Genomic DNA, 18,828 nt, shown 5'->3' on the forward strand with positions numbered 1-18,828 from the left:
AAAATGAAGAGAATAATTATCATATTGATAACAGCAACTTTAAGGTTTATTGATATTATATCGTTACTATATATGTACACATAACTATAAAAAGCAGTCAAACTCGCTTTCTGAATCTCTCAAACATTTCATTAATACATTGTCGAACTGAGCTTCCGAGTAGTTTGGCTTTTCATTCTCGTTAATGATACCCAAAATTATCTCTACCAAATTCATGCAATAATCGTTTAGTTTGGCATACTTACTTGGTTCAAAGACTTCAACGAAGAAGATTATACCTAACTTCAAGTTACCAAGTATCGAATAAAATTTATCATTTCTATTCAATGACCTTAAATATTCCAAGACCAATTTCAAAAAATAATTCTGTAATTCATTCATTATGCTTACGAAGACCTCCGTACCTGTCAAGGGTTTAACTTCATGGATAAGCTTAACGAAATGAATCAATACTTCATATGTAAAACTTTCGATCTTCAATTCAAAATCGCCTTTCGGATCAATTGCTTTACTAGGAATTTTAAGGAAATATCTTGAAACTCTTTCATCAATCCATGATTTCTCACGTTCTAAAATATCATCGAATATTGTTAAAGCTGCTTTGTCTATGTCAGCATATAATTTTAAATTTTGTTGCAGTAAATTCTTTTCAAATAATTTATCAAATTTCTTGATCAATTTTGGATAAATTGTTTCAGAGATTCTATCAAAATTATTCATTGTCAAAACTTTAAATAGTTCGGAATCAATGTTTGCTCCTTTGGTGTTAACTCTTACCGTAGACTTTTCAACGTTATATTTCTTCATTAATGAATCAATTAAAATATTTAAACTTCTCATAAATTGAATCTCCACACTCACTAGAATTCTTTTACTAGGATAAGGAGCAACTATTCGTATATCATCATTCGAATTATCTTCAAACCCCTTTATAAACAACAAATCAGATAATTTTCGTAAAAAATACCCTTCATAATATTCAAGAATATTCATGGTCTTCGTGAAAGTTGGTCCGGAACCTTTATCATGAATAGGATGATAAATCTCCCAGTTCTCTAGGTCATAGAATTGAGAACAGTCATTAACCCAAACTGCACATGTTGCTTCTAGAATTTTCTGGTTAATCGTACTCGAAGTAGCTCTTAAAGACTTGATTATCTTATTGGTATCAGTAGTCTTATTAGCATTTCCAACGATTGCCATGCAATTGCCTACTTTGGTTAGTGTATGATTAATCTTGGCTGAAATTCCACTCAAGTAAAATATAGTCGAAAGAGAATTAGTATGGTACGGCAAAAAACGGCTGTAGTTTCTTGGAGATGATTCCAATTGATTAACCGATTCAGCGTTATCATCGAATAGAGAAGTCAATTTGTTCGTAACATGCACAACAAGACTAACAAATGAATTCCTGATTTTACCTTGAGTATCTATGTTGAACCCATTGTCAGGATTACTATAGTGATTATAATTGTTGACAAACTTTGTTATATTCTTCAAAAATAGATCATCCAAATATGTAACGAAGTTAAGTAATACCAACCAAGTCTCGTTAATAAAGGATAAGTCTAAGTTATCACTGCTATCGAAGAACTTTATTATTATTCTGTCCATTTCTTCGTTACTTGGGGTTGAGGATGTAGATGAGGCTCTAAAAAAGTCATCAATATTGCTATACTTTTCACTAATATGTCCAACGTGAGAACCGCCTTCTCTATAGTCTGCCAAAGAACTTATATAGTCCAACAATTTTCTTTGCATCATTTTAAATTTAGTATCAAATTTATTAATTTGATAATCTAAATCTTTTCGTAATCCGTTAAGTTGAGTATTCAAAAATTCATAAATTGGGTTCGATGTATTATTTCCATCATCGTTGTTTAATTGGTATAATTTATCGACTAACGAGATAAATCTGGCATTATTTGTGTTTGGAAAATGGCCTTTCGAATTACCTGCCTCGTGGTCTAGACTAAGAAGTTCGTTATAAATTTTTTTTCTATATTCTGCAATAATATTGTCCACCTCCGCAAAAACCCTTAATATTGCGGTATCAACTAATTGTTGATTTTGTTCTCTCTCTTTAATTGCTTCATAATCAGTCTCAGGATTCAAGTGGGCTATGTCTCTTCTGTATGTTTCTTCTTGTCTTTGGATAAATTCTTGTTTTTCTTTTAGAAATCTATTGTAATCGTCTATAAACTGATCATTATTCTGGGTTGATAATGATTCAATCAAATTATGGGGAAGATCGAAGAAAAACTTGTTGCTTTTAATAAATTCAATTAAGGTATTCAATTTTTGTTCTTTACTCTTATTTTCCATTATAGGTCTTATAAGCAAGGTTGATGCCATATTAATGTTCTTTAATGATTCTTCAAGTTCGGAAGAAAGTGAATCACTTTTCTCTGTATTCCTATGCCTTTGAGGATTGAAAACCTTAGAGTTTTCACGGTCTTGTTGAATTTTGGTTTTCAGCTGCCTGAATCCTACTAAAATATCATCTATCGACTTCTTACAGTCGACGAATTTGATAAAGTTGGAATCTATAACCAGCTTCAACTCTGCCGTTTGACTATGTATATTTCTCTCCAAAAAATTTAAAGACTGCACCAATTCATCAATTGAAGAATCTTGATGAACAGTGGTCAAAAATCTTTGTGAATCGAAATTCGGGGAAGAGATTAAAAACAGATTTAATTTCGGGTCATCTTTGGAAGAAATTACTTCCTTCTGAATCAATTGCCTAACCACATTTGTACCTCTACCACGAAGTGGGTCCTCGGGATCTTCATCATCATAAACATATAATGAGTTATTATTATGGCCGGTGTTGGTATTGACTAATGTAATTAGTAAATTGAATTGTTCGTCTGTTGTGAGATTATTCAATTCGTCTGAATCGATTTGTTCTTGATTTGTTAAATTCAAGTCTTTCCTACTACTAGGATTAACAGTAGCAATATTATAGAAAGACAACAAATTTTCGTCATTGTCGTCGTAGTTAATCATAATGCTATTAAATTCTACTGTATTTCAATTGAATATTAGTTTGCGTTCCTTTTTTTTCAGCTGATACGTTGTTATGTTTTTTAATTTGGTGATATCGCGAGCTCCTCAATTATCGCGAAATTACTATCAAAAACTTAGAATGTCCTATTGTATACATAATATTTATCTCCATAAACTATATTCTTGTTGCTGCGTATCGTCTCCGTTTACACTAGCTGATACGGCTGCTACGGCTGCATTGGCTATAGAGGTTGCATCATCTTCTTCATCATGAACGTGACCCAGATTTGGTACTTGACGTGCAGTAGAGTTATAGTGCACAGTATCAGAGGAGTCATGTAACGGTAATTGAACATGATGTTGGTGTTGTGGTGGTTGGTGATGCTCTTGGTTTTGAGTACGTGGTGGAGCTTGGCCTTGTCTGATATAGAAATCTTCAATAAGTCTTTCTAAAACTTCTCCTAAAGACATCTTTCTGTGATCTTTTATTTCAGATTTCATTTTTTCAAACCCAACTTTGAAATCAGCGGCAACCCAATTCTCATCTGGTTCATTTTTCTTATTCTCTAGATTTGCCGAATTTTTCCGCTCTTCATTGTACAAATGAATAATGTAATCCCAGTCAACACTCTCTAATGTTGGGAAACTTAGTCTCTGTAACCTTTGGAAAAGCCATAATCTTGTATTTTGATTCATATAAGACGCTCTTGCGGCAGATGCTCTCTTCACAAGCTTGTTCCACTTATAACGGCATTGAATACGTGACCGAACACCATTCATTCTTTCACTAACGATTGTCCAATTAATAGTTGGTGCCTTCAGTTTATTATCATCCCCGATATGAGCAACCATATCGGTCACAATGTCTCTCAACTTCCTCTCTTCTTCTTCGGACCACTTATTTAACACTCTGTTCTCCCCACACTTCACATAGTTTCTCCATCTATCTCTACAATCTTCCGGCATACGACCCATATTATCACCAATTTCTTTCCAGTTACCTTCCTTAGTTGATGCTAACTTTCTTAATAGTTCATCATCCTCTTTAGTCCATTTTGCTCTAACATCGAAAACGTGATACTGTCTTCTAACATGCTTATAAACAGACGCACGAGATCTGTAAGGTAATACACGAGTTAAAGATTCCCAGAAATTATCCTTCTTCCTCTCGTTTGACCAAATTCTATTACAAATGTCCTGGCGGCTCAATTTGTGTAAATGGCAATATCCTGTAATAAAATGATCAACAGCCGAAATTTCCTCAGGAGAAAAAATCCGAGGTCCGCTACTATTGGTTTGTGGTAGATTATTATACCAGTTACATGCTTGAGCAGACGCCTCTTCAACCAAAGAATCAATGGACGTTAAATGATTGAATTTTGGTTTGCGATAGTTAGACGTAGGCTTTATTGCTTGATAATTAATAATGCCATCTTCAATCTTTGAGAGCTTTCTTTGTTTTGGAATGTTTTTATTGTTCCTATTCAAATCCCCTGATAAAGATGACGCAGCCTGAGCTAGTTGATTGATTGCGGCAATCGACTCGGGGTTAGGCTGACCTTGCTGTACAGCTGCAGTAGCTGCAGCAATAACTTGTTGAGCCTGATGAGGAGGAAGATTATTTAAGCTATTATGAACAGCTGATGTATCATTGTCATGTAGAGAACCATTTCCAAGTTGTTTCGCCAATTCTCTAGCGTCTATGATCGCAGCCTGAACCAATTGATCGTGTTCTGCCGAGGAGTCTAATCCCGTTAATTCTGGGTCTATCTCATTGTGTGTTTGCGCTTCTTGGTTATTCTTCTTCTTCTTTTTCCTGAGATTCTTGTTTGACGTAGATTGTTGTGCGTGGGGTTGAGGTTGATGCTGCGCAAATGAATTGAATTCTTCTGCCTGATTATCCGTAATATCATCGTCCAAAAATCCGGTCCATTGGTTAAACTCATTGATATTCGACATAATATCATCATGATTCAATTTCCGCTTGTTTTTCCTCGACCCGTTATTGGGACCATTCTCGCCCGTACCATCTAATGTCCCACCAACATATCTCATCACCGCCGCCTCAACTGCGTCATTGATTTGTTGGTTTGTCGTTTTCACATCAACTAACTCTGGATCCGATTCAACGCCATCGGCGTTACCTTCCTCACCGTTGACACCGTCCCCTTCATCCATATCTTTGAATTTGATTTCATTATTCGAAATATTTAGCGATTGATCGCCTTCTCCATTTTTGCCTTCGTGCTCATCATCACTTCTAGTTTTTGAACCTAACTGAAGCAATGCCTGTGCACCACCTATCTCTTGTTGATCTTCCATATCTATTTTGCAACTGCTTCTTCTCTAATGAAAAGGGTTACCCGCTGTTTTGATAAATAAAGTAGGGTAACACTTCTTTGGTAGTAGTTGTTTTTAAAAATTTGGTGATTATAGTATTTTCACATTTACGCATATACAGTATTAAATTTACCCCCCAATTTTGCAATCTATTATATGCAACTAGAATGAATAAACCCTCAATCTGCTTCTGAGATTAAAGAGCATAATAGTCCTTTTTAATAGTGTAATGAACTAACATCTGAACGTATTTAAATTTTTCGGAATTTCTTAATAATTTTCACGATAATGATGAGTCGGTAAATTATAGAGAACTTTGTCAAAAGACAAAAAAGTAAATTTTAGGCTGCATAATAAGTATTTATGACAATACAGTTAGAAATACTAGGATCAGGAGAATCAAGTTTCTTCATATTCTACTATTAAACAACTCTACAATATTCGTAAGTTATATTGATAAAAACCATTGATGTGGTAGAATCTTATAGCAGTCAAGAACCTGCACACAAGGCTATTTATGTTTACAATTTTTTTAGTCCATTCGATAGATGCTATCAGACCAGATAGTTCTTCAAGATGGAAAGCCCGAACTGCAAACAAGAGCCACCATCTCCATCCAAACTCAATAGAGATGAACTCGAGCAATTATCACAGGAAAAGGTGGTGCAGAGAGTTATAGAACTAGAGTCGGAATTAAATGAGTTTCAGGAATCAAGTAAAGAGTTAGAGCAGGCATTAGAAGAAGAGCTTCAGGGGTTGGAGAATGAAAATAGCGCTATCCGAGAAACGTTGGGCGTATCAAGAGAGCAGTTACAGATTTCCAAAGTGACCATTTCCAACCTTAATAAAGAAATGTCCGACTTGAATGAGGCAGTCATCACCAAGACCCAAGAATATGAGAAACAAATAAGCTCGTTGAAACAAAAACTTGTTTCTGTTGAAATTGTTAACGATGATATGGAAGAGAATGATCGAATGTTATGTAACAAGTTAGAATTAGCTGGCCAATTCAATAATGAACTATTAGAAAAAATAGCCATAATAGAGAACGATCTACACCGGGAAAGACAAACCAACAGTCAGAAGCAATTGCATATTACAAATTTTGAAATCACAGTCAAGGAGTTGAACGAAAAAGTCTCTTCGTTGGAGACCAAATTGAAGTTTTACGAGAATAACGATGTTGAAAGCCTGTTCTTGAGCATGAAGGATATTTTAAACGCCGGTCCTCCATCGTCCAAGAATATTCATGCATTAGCCTCTGGCAGAGGATCGAAGATGAAGAAATCAGACTCATTGAAGAAACTTCACCAATTAACTACTGACTCCGAAAGTATGTCTAGGAAAGCACGCAACTTGAAAAACTCTGTGTACACTTCCCACATGAAATCATCACCAACGACGAAGTTGTCAAGGCATACATCGAAAGCCACTTTACGAGGCAAATTAGAGGATAAAGAAAATATCGAACCTTCTCAAAAGAATAAAACAATACCAATATCACCACCAATAATGGATATATCTGCAACAGCTGATTCAGATGCAAAGGGCCCACAAAGGACCTATAATCCAGACCAATTTCAAACATCACGACAAGCATTAGAAGCAGTAAAGGGTTCTCCCAGAATGAATAATAAAGATTCTTCAAAAGAACCAGGAATACATCAGTTAAAGAGACGTCATCGTCGAACTAACATTTTTGATACTTTCAAATCGTTGAGTCTAAGTAATAGCAATTAAATCTTTAGTCGTCTCTCATATCTTATATTTTGCAACTGTTCTGTTGACACAAAAAATGTCGTGACACAAAAAGTTCCAATGTCGCAAGTAAACAGAATATATATACGTATCAATAGTTCAGTTTGAATAGAAATATATATATTTATCAATTAAACACTTATTAGCCATGAATAGTGATCAATTCTCTAAGCTCATGAAGAAATATGATAATAAGGATATTTTGAGATACCTTATTGAACTTAATGGCAGACTAAATAGATATGATGATCCTGAGCTTGAAATTGATTTTAATCTATGCCTAGGACAGATATCAGAGTTAGTTGAAAAATTGAAGACGGTTGAGCCGCCTAAAGGCAAAACAAAATCAAAGGAAACCAACGATACCAGCGATATAGAAAGTGCTGAAAGTAAGCTATCTTTGAATGTTTACAAGTTGATTTCGAAGAATTTGATACTAGTTCTTGCACAATTGCCCACGAAAACATACGATTTTGCTAATGCATTACTTAACCATTTAAATTTAAATGAATTAGGAAATTTACCTCCAATTGCTAAAGCCTCTATAATACTTCTTATAGATCTATTTGAGACTTATCCTAATTCGTTGAATTCTTTGGTTAGTTTCTCAGTCAATCAAATTTATAAGATCATAAAGAAACATCCAGATATAAGTAGCAGCTTAATTTTCTTGTTAAACTCTATTACTAAGAATGCAACGAAGTTCGATGTTGACGATAAATTACAGGCGAAGTTGTTAAAAATAATCAATAAGAACGTCTATTTCAATATTTCATTTGAATTACCGTTAGATTTTGCTCCCACGAGTAGTGATATCTCGTCCACTGTTCTATTGAAGAAAAATTATATGTTAGTGTTAAAGAATATTCTTTTGCTTTCTGTATCGTCAAATTATGAAAACTTACTTGCGTTATCAACCTCTTCCTCGTCTGCAGGCTCAAAATTAAAGCCTGAAGCAATTATGTTACATCAACATCAATTTCAAATGAATTTGCTATCTACTAATGAAAAACTTTTCCGTTATGGCCTTACTAACTTCTGCAAGGAGGTCAGGATTGCTACAGTTGAACTTCTAGCACATTTGTTTATCAACTTTATTCCTACAGGAAAATTCAATCCAATAGAATATTTGACTAATGAGTATACTTTGCCGCATGTTAATAGCTGGGATGACTCGTTAACTGCAATGGCAAGTACTGAAAACGAAATAGTCGTTGTTGATGTAAGAAAGGAAAAGAATACTATTTGGAATCATGATAGTGAAAATATCATACGAACAAATACTGATATGTTATTGTACCAAACAGGCATTATTGAAACCTTAGTATTCTATATTCAATTGGAACAATTTCAAAATTCTGACTATTTATCCGGAAATTTGGTTACTATTTTGGATACCTTATTGTCTAAGTTCGGTGAGCTAAACGATATCGATAATCACATACAAAATCAATATTGGAATAAAGCTTTGAAGCACTTCACGTCAATATTAGACTATATAATTGACGAAAGTGGATCGACTTGTCATGAAATACTAATGGGCTATACTTATTCCAAGTTCAATTTAGACTCATCGTCAGATAACACTGAACAATCTTCTGAATCCATCAACATTAAAGCATCTCATAATCGAGATAATAAAAGAGAATCAAAGTTATTTACCTTTAAGACAGGAAAAAACAGTCTGAAGTTTAAAAACAAAGATGCAAGACAGAAAGAGATAATACCATATCAAAATTCATATCAATGCTATTTATTATTGCATATTATAGAGATATTATTACCATTTGGGTTGGATTTCAACTCAATAGTGCAAACAAAACAAGCTTTACCGGAAAATTCTTCAGGAATACAGGATGGCGATGAAGAAAGAGCGAATGTCTCCAAACAAATAGAAGAAGAAGAAGAAGAAGAAGAAGAAGAAGAAGAAGAACAAGGAACTACTGGTAATGATAAGTCATTTTTGCGAGACATTATCTTTAAATTGCTTATCAATAATCGTACTAGCATTAGAATTTATGCTTTGACAACGTTATTGAAATATGCGTCAAATAATGAAGTTGAAACCAATCAATTGATATTGGATTTATACAATTTGGTAAGTCATGAATATAAAAGTTCTGACAGTCAGCATGAATCGAATGTTGTTGGAAATGTTGATGAGCACAACTGTGGTTTAATTGATGTAAGATTAATGAGTTATTCATTGGCACTTCTGGCTTTGATAAAGCAAACAGATTCTACATTGCTTCAAAATTCAACTATTGTGAGGATTTTAAGTTTTTGTACCCAAAGTTTAAAGCATAATAGTCATAACAATGCGGTTAGGAATTCAGCATGCTGGACTATTTTATCATCTTTAATTACGTTCTATAACGATTCTGAATTTGTTAAATTGAATTCGTCCCAATTTTTGGTCTTCTGGAAGGGTTTATTGACGTCACAATTTATTAGTTCTTCATTGAATAATAGTAGTCAGGAAGGACAACAGCGTGAAATAGTTGATAACCTAAAGTTAAGAAACTCCAGTTTGATATGCTTATTAAATTATTTGAACTCAGTCCAACTAACTCCAGAATCTTTAAAGCAATTGCAATTCTTATTAACTAAATCGTATAATTACTTGACCTATCTAGAAAATAATATTGAAGGAGTTGGTCCTATAACTAATTTTACGAGCCTGGACTTTAATGAAAATGATTATAATCCAATTATGGTGAACAATATTCATTATTCAAATTTCAATGCTGATAAGAAATTATCTTTTGAGCGTGTGATGATAAGTTTGATTTTATACAGCAAGAAGATATTACTACAAAGTTTTATCAAGCTTGCAGCCTTATTAAAAAATGATATAAACTCAAACATGGTGATATTCTTAGTTAAGATATTCAGCGATTCCAAGATCTTTTCTAGATGCTTCCCACCCGAACATACTAAAGAAAAGTCTAAATCCAGCAGTAATAAAGCAAACCAGACGAAAATCAATGACTATGATAATGATATAATTCTTTTGGGTGAGGAATATAATTATTCTTTTGGTGTGACTAGTAAATTTCAAGGTTATACCTCGAACATTGATGAATTATTGATTAAACTTACACTTGAAGAAACCGCCGAAAAGAACACCGACACAAGCATATCTTACAAGGATGCGTTCTCCAGCAAGGAACAGTCTCATGGGTCACAAAAATCTATGATTGAATCCTCTTTCGAGGACAAGAGTTATGCATGGTTTGATTATTTTGAGCACCTTATTTTGCAATCAGTGGACCATAATGTAATTTATGATCCTAATATATACCTAGTTCAGGATTATTCTATTAATGAGCAATTTTCATCAAATATCATAACATCACTCATAGACCTTTCTATTGAACTATTTCAGCTAGTTTTTCCGTATTTGAGTCCAAAAATTCAGTTTTCATTACTAGAACAGATGAGAAATTTCCTCACTGCAAAATCTATTGACCCATTACGGTATAAGGCCGTATGTGTGAATATTTCCATTGCGTTGCATGGAGTTTTGAGCAGTCTCATAAAGAAGAAGCAAATTTTGGAGAAAGATATCTTAAATGTTTTACTAGATATATTAGCGAAAATTGAAACCAATAACATGGAGCTTTTGTTTATTAATTGCGATTCTGTTGGCTTGGCATGTGGTGTTCTTACTAAGGATAGAGAATTCACGAATGAACACATAAACAAATTTATTGGTAAAATTGTCAATGATATTAATCCGTATCAAAGAGGTGCTTCTATCTTATCTTTATCCAGAATACACCAATACACTCATATTGGCTTTTCTGATGTGTACAATGTTGCATTACAGTTACTTAAAGATCCAAATCCAATTGTTTTGCATTACTCATTGAAGGCAACAAATATCTTACTTGAAAGTAATTTAGATAATCTTCATTTAATTCCCGAACTATTGGATAACTTATACAATATATTTTTGAACGATGGCTACGGTTATGATCTTGAAAATAAGCTTCTAATTAATTTGAAATGTAAGTTTGGATCAATTGGAACAGTAACTGAGTTGGTTAAACTATGTGTAACTTCATTAGGACCCAACTTACGCCTTATAGGAAATGATGATAAATTGAAAATAAGGGACCTAATTGTTGGCTTGAGTTATGGTATTGGTTGTGTTACAATATCCGATTATCTTGAAGTTTATGAAAATATCATAAGAATTTTCCCAGAATTAATTATTTTTGATCCAAAATTGATCAAGAGTGGTCTTCAATTTTTTGCAAATCTACTTGATTTAATTATATCTAAAAATTTGAAGGTTGGATTGGTAACTACCAGCCCTACTTCATTGAATAAAGATACAATATTTCCTTTTAATTCTAGCTTCCTGTTGTTAAAATCAGCTTTTGAATGCTATGTTGGCTTAATAAAGATACATGGTAGTGAGATTTTATCGAAAGAAACAGTAAAAATTTTATGGATTGCAATGAATTTAAAACCATGCGAACAACTCAAACAATTGATAAGGCTTTGGATGGAATCAAGCCTAGAAATGAATTGGTTTATGACTCTAAATTCGCTATTCAAATATTCATCCAAGAAATTGATTAGTCCATTTATTGAAGTTAATTATCTGCAAAAATTGTTACCTTTACAACAAAGACAGAAAAAGAAAAATAAGTCTGATGTTGATTTTAGGGACGAGGAAATAGAAAATATTGTTGGAAATGATGACGAATCTTCTGATAAAAATGAACCGATTACATGGGAATTTAAATTATTTATATTTGATTTGTTGAATGACTTATTGGAGTATTCGAATAAAAACAGCCAGCTTCTAGAACAATTGAAAACGAAGATCCAAGATATCATCAAGATATCATTCTTGGGTTCTTCTTCCCCGATAACTTCTATTAAATTGAAAGGTGTTAGTTTGTTGGATAAGGCCTTAAGGTTATTTGGAGATTTTGCAGATCCGTTATACCCCGGCGTTTCTATTTTAGAGCAACAACAAGCTTTAATTATTAGTGCCTTAATTCCTTGTTTCAAAGCGAACAATAATTCAAAAGTCATTGTTAACGCAATAAACGTATCATCCAAGTTTATTAATTTACCCAGAATCAAATTCTATTCGAAGCATAGAATATTAAAGACATTGATCTACTTGTTGGAGGAGATATCGTCTAGCAAGTTTTTAAGATTTAGTTATTTAGAGAATATGTCTGAGTTTGGTAAAAAAACTATACAGTTATCTATTTTGAACTGCTGGGCATTATTAAAAATTAATGTTCAGGAAGATGAAGAAATTGCAGAACCTGAGTTAGTTGAAACCCTTGATAACTACTCAATGTTATTGAATTCTTTATGGATCTTAGTCTTACGGGAATATTCTATGTTGAAGTATAATGAAACTGCCTCAAAGGAATGGGCAATTTATGAAAGTTACTGGTTGAATATAATTAACGTTTTGAGCTTGGAATTAAAGAATGATAAATTTGTGGATGAATACTTATCTGGTGATGCTCATAATTTCCTTTTCATTTTGTTCAGCCAGTGCATTGAATCGTTAATAAAAAATAAAAATGTCTCAGAAATATTAGTTTCTTTGAACAGATTAGTCCAAAGTCCATATTTGATTGATCTAATATTCAACGATGAAATTTTTGGGGAAGTAATTAACCTATTTGATAGGTTGATATTAATAGATGATGATACCGATATAAAGTGTAAATTGATTGACACTATTAGTACTACCTTCCTAAGTTTTACCAATAAGCATACCTATTTAACAGAAAGTTTCGACAAGCTATTTGAATTGATAAGAGTTTGTATGCTTCCATTATTTGACATTGTTCCATTTTTACGAACTGACTTCGACCCAAGTAACGAATCAACTCAGTTGCTCATGAAACATGCTGATAGTAGCGCAAACCTCATTTTGATAAAGAACTGCTTGCATAAGTTGGTGGATATGATGTGTCAATTTCCTGATATCGTTAAAGCAGACCTCTATTCTTGCTTATTGTTTATATTCGCTAAGTTCTACGAGAATGGTAATGATTTACTAATTTCAACTGTTTTGCCCCACTTAAAGCAAATCATTGCTGAATCAAAGACGTTCAAGAACACTGACTTGGTATCTTGCTTCAGTAAGATTATTCGTAAATATTATAAAGTTGACAAGGCGAATGATTACTCAGTTTTAACTACGATGATTCTTATTACTTCTGGTGACATTGAATTGAATGATGAGGATTCGCATCAGTTTAGCACTACATTGATTGAAGTTTTAAAATCCCGCGAATCAACCACAATAGGTATTCAATGCATTAAATCATTGATTCAATATTCGTCTCGACTCCCCAAAGACATTCTTGTCATGAAGTATTTGATAAGTGGTTTAATAAAACTTCTCGCGAATGGCACACTGGATTTGGACCCAAAAATTATATTCGAAATTCTCTTCTTGTTTTCCAAATCATATACATTTAATGAAACAAAGACTATATCTTTGTTTTCAATATTGATGCCATTATTGACTAAACTTGATAAGGATAATAAGGGCAATGTTAACAAACCTTACTTGCATGATAAGTTATTATCGCTAATTCAACAAAACACGGGAGCTTTCAAATTTGTAATTGATAATGTTTTGACTGAAGAACAAAAGAAATTGACGGAGGATTTAGTTAAACTTAATACAAGCTCAAGTGATCAAAACTACCTCGGGGATGACGATGGATCAGAAATCCAATTGAAGACATTTGGAAGCTAGTGATAGAAATGATTATGTACGTATTTATACACGTGATTTATTTGAAGATATATTTTTTTTCTTGGTATATAACTTAAGACATCATTTCCCATATAATAGAAGAAGGCATTTGTAGCTTATACTAGGAAACAATATTATGAAAATAATAAGTCTTTTATATTGCATAGTATTTGCTTTAGGAATAGTTGCTAAAACTCACACTTTCCATTTCAATGCCAGTTATATTACTGCCAATCCAGATGGGGTTCATGAACGTAGAGTAATAGCGATCAATAATGAATGGCCAATACCTACTATTAGAATCAAGAAAAATGATCGAGTTGAAATATATTTTACTAATTTATTAGAAAATAGAAACACTTCGTTGCATTTCCATGGTTTGTTCCAACAAGAATCTAATTCAATGGACGGTGCTGAAATGGTGACCCAATGTCCTATTGCACCAGGATCCACATTCTTGTATAATTTCACTGTCACCGAACAGGCTGGTACTTATTGGTACCACTCACATTCTGGTGCCCAATATAGTGATGGGCTTAGAGGTATGTTTATAGTTGAAGATGATAAAGAGCCACCATTTCAATATGATGAGGAAACCACATTGACTGTTAGCGATTGGTACCATATGGAATATCCTGATGTCATGAGCAACTTTTTGAGTAGATATAATCCAACAGGAGCTGAACCAATACCGCAAAATTCGCTCTTCAATGATACGAAGAATTCTACATGGCATGTCAAGCCAGATACAACTTACCTAGTTCGGATTGTAAATATGGGTATGTTTACGTCCCAATATTTGTACATTGAAGACCATACGTTTACTATTGTCGAAATTGATGGTAACTTGATAGAACCAGTAGAGACTGATTCTTTGTATATAGCTGTTGCGCAGAGAATTTCCGTCTTAGTGCACACCAAAAAATCTAAAGCTACAAATTATAGATTTGTTAATATAATGGATGAGGAAATGTTAGATTTCTTGCCAGATGAATTGCTAGTTATTTCCACGAATTGGGTTGCATACAATGATAAAGATTTACCTCAATCCTTAAAAAATGGTCCCAATGAATTCGAAAAGCTTACTGAAAAGCTTAACCCAGTTGATGACTTCGGTTTAAAGCCATTATCAAGAGAAGCTCTCCTTCCTGATTCTGATTATCAAATTCAACTTAATTTCACGATGGATAATTTAGGTAACGGGGTCAACTATGCCTTTTTCAATAATATAAGTTATGTTCTACCAAAAGTTCCTACATTAATGACTGTCTTATCGAGTGGTGAACATGCTGGAGATACAGAAATTTATGGGTCAAATACTAATACATTTGTCTTGCAGCATAATGAAGTAGTAGAAATAGTTCTTAATAATATGGATGACGGGAAGCACCCCTTCCATTTGCATGGGCATATTTTCCAAGTGATTTCGAGATCCGAAGCCGGGGAAGATGCTGAAGATCCAATTGTTTATGACCCAGAAAATCCAGATCATACCAACTTTCCAGATTTCCCCATGATTCGTGATACAGTTATGGTAAATCCAAATGGTTTTATCGTTTTAAGATTCAAGGCAAATAATCCAGGTGTTTGGTTTTTCCATTGCCATGTAGACTGGCATTTAGAACAAGGACTTGCGATCACCCTTGTTGAAGCTCCATTCGAAATACAAAAATCACAAAGCTTATCTTCTAACCATTTGGATGCTTGTACCTCAGCTAACGTGTCCAGCAAAGGTAATGCAGCTGGTAGATATGGTGACTCAAGTGATATATGGCATGACTTAAGTGGAGAAAATTCGCAGCCTGAGCCATTACCTGCTGGTTTTACTATGAAGGGTTATATTGCATTCTTCATTTGTTCATTCTGTGCCGTATTTGGAATATATTCTATATACAAGTATGGTATGGAAGATATCAAAAATGATAGTAACGAGGCAGTTGTTCAAAAGCTTTACCGAATTTTAGACTCACACGGCGCTTTAGATGAAAGCGAACAATCGGCTTTATTTAGTGTAAATAGTAGGGAATAACCGTTTAATTGATTTTTTCAACTTTATTTAAGTCCGAGTTTCCCAACATTTGTCCCGCATTTTCTTCTTGACTATAATGACTAAATACGTTGTAATTGGGTAAGTACCATCTAACTAATGAACGTGTGACCGAACTTAACTAACATAATAGCTCTGGTATAGTTGGATTATATACTGCTTTTGTTCTTCTCGAACAAGGTATCAAATCGACAGATATTTCAGTAATCGCCGAATTTTTACCTGGGGATGAGTCAATAAACTATACATCTCCATATGCTGGCGGTAATTTCTCATGTATTACTGGCGATGATCGTGAAACTTTAGAATTTGATAGATATACGTATACTAATTTGCATAAGGTTCAAGAAAAATTAGGGGGAAGTAAATGTGGGTTAGATCGCTACATATCTACCGAATATTGGGATACAATGCCATCAGCAGCAAAAAGAGATTCGTTGAAAGAATACCTCGAAGAATATGAACTAATTGCTGAGGCTGATTTGCCACAGGGGGTAGCCTTTGGGATAAAATTTAGATCATGGAACTTTAATTGCCCATTATTCTTACTGAATTTTCAAGCATTTTTAGAAAATGAAAATGGTATTAAGTTTACAAGAAGAAAGCTCTCCCATGTTTCTGATGCGTACTCCTCTGATACAAAAATTGTATTTAATTGCACAGGAATTGGCGCCCATAAGTTAGGGGGAGTTAGTGACGTGGATGTTTACCCCACACGAGGACAAGTTGTGGTAATCAAGGCTCCACATATCAAAGAAAATGTTATGAGATGGACAGATTCAGACCCTACTTATATTATCAAGAGACCTTATTCAAATGACCAATTGATACTCGGTGGCTTCACTCAAAAGGACAATTGGACTGCCGATACGTTTAAGAAGGAAACTATCGAAATCTTAGAAAAAACTACTAAGCTTCACCCAAAGATCTTGAAAGAAAACCCTAATGGATCTAGTATTAAGGATTTAGAAATTTTAAGAGTTGCCTCAGGCTTAAGACCAAGTAGACATGGTGGCCCCAGGATTGAAAAGGAAACTTTCAACAATAATAAAGTTTTAATCCACAACTATGGTGCTAGTGGGTATGGATACCAAGCAGGATTGGCAATGGGCCATAAAGCTGTCCGTTTAGCTTTATCTAGAGATGTCAAGCTTTGATAGATAAGTATATAAATATATTCATATTTAATATGTGTTGTTCCCCATTTTTGTGTAATAAATTGTAGCGATATGAAAGACTGATTATTATAAGAATGATAAGGAAGATATTCACATCTAACCATATTAATTATTCGAGTAACAACGAAATACTAAGCTTCAAATAAGGCAAGTAGAAAACACAAGAGGATGTCACAATTATTCGAATGGGCTTTCGGCAAAAAGCTTACTCCACAAGAGAGACTTCGAAAAAATCAAAGAGCACTTGAAAAAACACAACGAGAGCTAGCAAGAGAGACAACCAAGCTTCAAAGTCAAGAAAAGAAGCTAGTAGCCGATATCAAAAAATCTGCTAAACAGGGCCAGATAGCAAGTGCTAAATTACAGGCTAAGGATTTGATTAGAACTAAAAATTATATCGTGAAGTTCAATTCGATGAAAGCTCAATTGCAAGCAATCCTGTTGCGTATTCAATCAGTACGCAGTAATCAGCAAATGGCAACGTCTATGAGAGACGCTACAAGATTATTGTCGGGTATGAATAAGTCCATGAATTTACCCCAATTATCACGAATCGCTCAAGAATTTGCAAAAGAGAATGACATGATGGATCAAAAGCAAGAATTTATGGACGATGCAATAGATGATGCAATGGCGGAAGATGATGAGTTAGGTGAAGATGAACAAGCCGATGAAATATTAAGTAAGGTATTAGACGAAATTGGAGTTGACTTAAACACAAGCTTGCAAGATACCCCAAGCCAAATAAACGTCCAATCGCCGGATAGAGTTGATAACGGCAGGGTGGCAGAAGCGATTGGGGGCCCAAGTAATAACGAGGAAGACGACTTACAAGCGAGGTTGGATAATTTAAAGAAATGATCCAATATAGGCATCAGTAGCACTAGTAATGATATATTTCTATAAATTAAACATAATTGTTCTTAATTAAATAGTCAATAATTTGTTGGGCAGCATCTTCAATAGAGACACCTTCATAGTTCTTCAAGTGGATTTCTGGCTTATCTGGTGCTTCGTATGGTGCACTAATACCGGTAAATTCCTTAATGATACCTTCTCTGGCCTTCTTGTACAATCCTTTTGGATCTCTGGTTTCAGCAACCTCAACTGGAACATCAACATAAACCTCAACAAATGGCAAATTGTCCTTTTCGTGCAATTCTCTGGCTAATTGTCTGTCCTTTTGGTATGGCGAAATGAATGAAGTCAATGTAATACAACAAGAGTCATTGAATAATTTGGCAACTTCTGAGATTCTTCTAATATTCTCATTTCTGTCGTTTTCACTGAACCCCAAATCCTTATTTAATCCGAATCTAACATTATCACCATCTAATCTATAACAGTTTAATCCTCTACCTAAAATAGATTGTTCCAAGGCACATGCAATGGTTGATTTTCCACTGGCCGATAATCCTGTAAGCCAGACAGTGACACCTTTTTGGTTTCTCAACTCTGAACGCTCAACATGCGTTAAATTTGGATGCCATGTAATATTTGAAGCCATATCTGATTTGTTTACTGATTTAACCAATGATGATAATTTTGCTAATTTTTCACCATAACCAAACCTTCTATAGTCTCTCGAGCCAACTATTGCAACAAGACACGTGCAGTCTGACTATTTTGTCAAAATACTGAATGTCACAAACTTACGTAATAATATGTATTACTTATGTCAGTTTTACTCAAAACGACCAGTGAAAAAATTCATTAGAAAATGAATATTTATGGTA

The 18,828-nt window shown here is 33.9% G+C and overlaps 8 protein-coding genes across 8 annotated transcripts; 5 read left to right on the plus strand and 3 right to left on the minus strand. All coding sequences in view use genetic code 12, as the record gives it.

Annotated features, from left to right (window-relative positions):
• Window positions 1-84: 84 nt before the first annotated feature.
• DEHA2E12650g (DEHA2E12650p) lies at window positions 85-3,012 on the minus strand (the record flags this gene model as incomplete). Its single annotated transcript, XM_002770423.1, has 1 exon — window positions 85-3,012. The coding sequence occupies one exon, from the start codon at window positions 3,010-3,012 to the stop codon at window positions 85-87; it is 2,928 nt and encodes a 975-aa protein (XP_002770469.1).
• A 162-nt stretch (window positions 3,013-3,174) lies between these two features.
• DEHA2E12672g (DEHA2E12672p) lies at window positions 3,175-5,334 on the minus strand (the record flags this gene model as incomplete). The annotated part of the gene is made up of 1 exon (XM_459857.1): window positions 3,175-5,334. The coding sequence occupies one exon, from the start codon at window positions 5,332-5,334 to the stop codon at window positions 3,175-3,177; it is 2,160 nt and encodes a 719-aa protein (XP_459857.2).
• A 594-nt stretch (window positions 5,335-5,928) lies between these two features.
• On the plus strand, window positions 5,929-7,092 carry DEHA2E12694g (DEHA2E12694p; the record flags this gene model as incomplete). The annotated part of the gene is made up of 1 exon (XM_459858.1): window positions 5,929-7,092. The coding sequence occupies one exon, from the start codon at window positions 5,929-5,931 to the stop codon at window positions 7,090-7,092; it is 1,164 nt and encodes a 387-aa protein (XP_459858.2).
• Window positions 7,093-7,258: 166 nt separating this feature from the next.
• On the plus strand, window positions 7,259-13,867 carry DEHA2E12716g (DEHA2E12716p; the record flags this gene model as incomplete). The annotated part of the gene is made up of 1 exon (XM_002770424.1): window positions 7,259-13,867. The coding sequence occupies one exon, from the start codon at window positions 7,259-7,261 to the stop codon at window positions 13,865-13,867; it is 6,609 nt and encodes a 2,202-aa protein (XP_002770470.1).
• A 136-nt stretch (window positions 13,868-14,003) lies between these two features.
• Window positions 14,004-15,896, plus strand: DEHA2E12738g (DEHA2E12738p; the record flags this gene model as incomplete). Its single annotated transcript, XM_459860.1, has 1 exon — window positions 14,004-15,896. The coding sequence occupies one exon, from the start codon at window positions 14,004-14,006 to the stop codon at window positions 15,894-15,896; it is 1,893 nt and encodes a 630-aa protein (XP_459860.1).
• Window positions 15,897-15,972: 76 nt separating this feature from the next.
• Window positions 15,973-17,071, plus strand: DEHA2E12760g (DEHA2E12760p; the record flags this gene model as incomplete). The annotated part of the gene is made up of 2 exons (XM_459861.1): window positions 15,973-15,995; window positions 16,048-17,071. 2 exons carry the CDS (start codon window positions 15,973-15,975, stop codon window positions 17,069-17,071), a joined length of 1,047 nt encoding a protein of 348 aa, XP_459861.2.
• A 189-nt stretch (window positions 17,072-17,260) lies between these two features.
• Window positions 17,261-17,953, plus strand: DEHA2E12782g (DEHA2E12782p; the record flags this gene model as incomplete). The annotated part of the gene is made up of 1 exon (XM_459862.1): window positions 17,261-17,953. One exon carries the CDS (start codon window positions 17,261-17,263, stop codon window positions 17,951-17,953), a length of 693 nt encoding a protein of 230 aa, XP_459862.2.
• Window positions 17,954-17,999: 46 nt separating this feature from the next.
• On the minus strand, window positions 18,000-18,599 carry DEHA2E12804g (DEHA2E12804p; the record flags this gene model as incomplete). Its single annotated transcript, XM_459863.1, has 1 exon — window positions 18,000-18,599. One exon carries the CDS (start codon window positions 18,597-18,599, stop codon window positions 18,000-18,002), a length of 600 nt encoding a protein of 199 aa, XP_459863.1.
• Between the last annotated feature and the right edge of the window lie 229 nt (window positions 18,600-18,828).

This window comes from Debaryomyces hansenii, assembly GCF_000006445.2.
Source record: "Debaryomyces hansenii CBS767 chromosome E complete sequence".
NCBI lineage: Eukaryota > Fungi > Ascomycota > Pichiomycetes > Serinales > Debaryomycetaceae > Debaryomyces > Debaryomyces hansenii.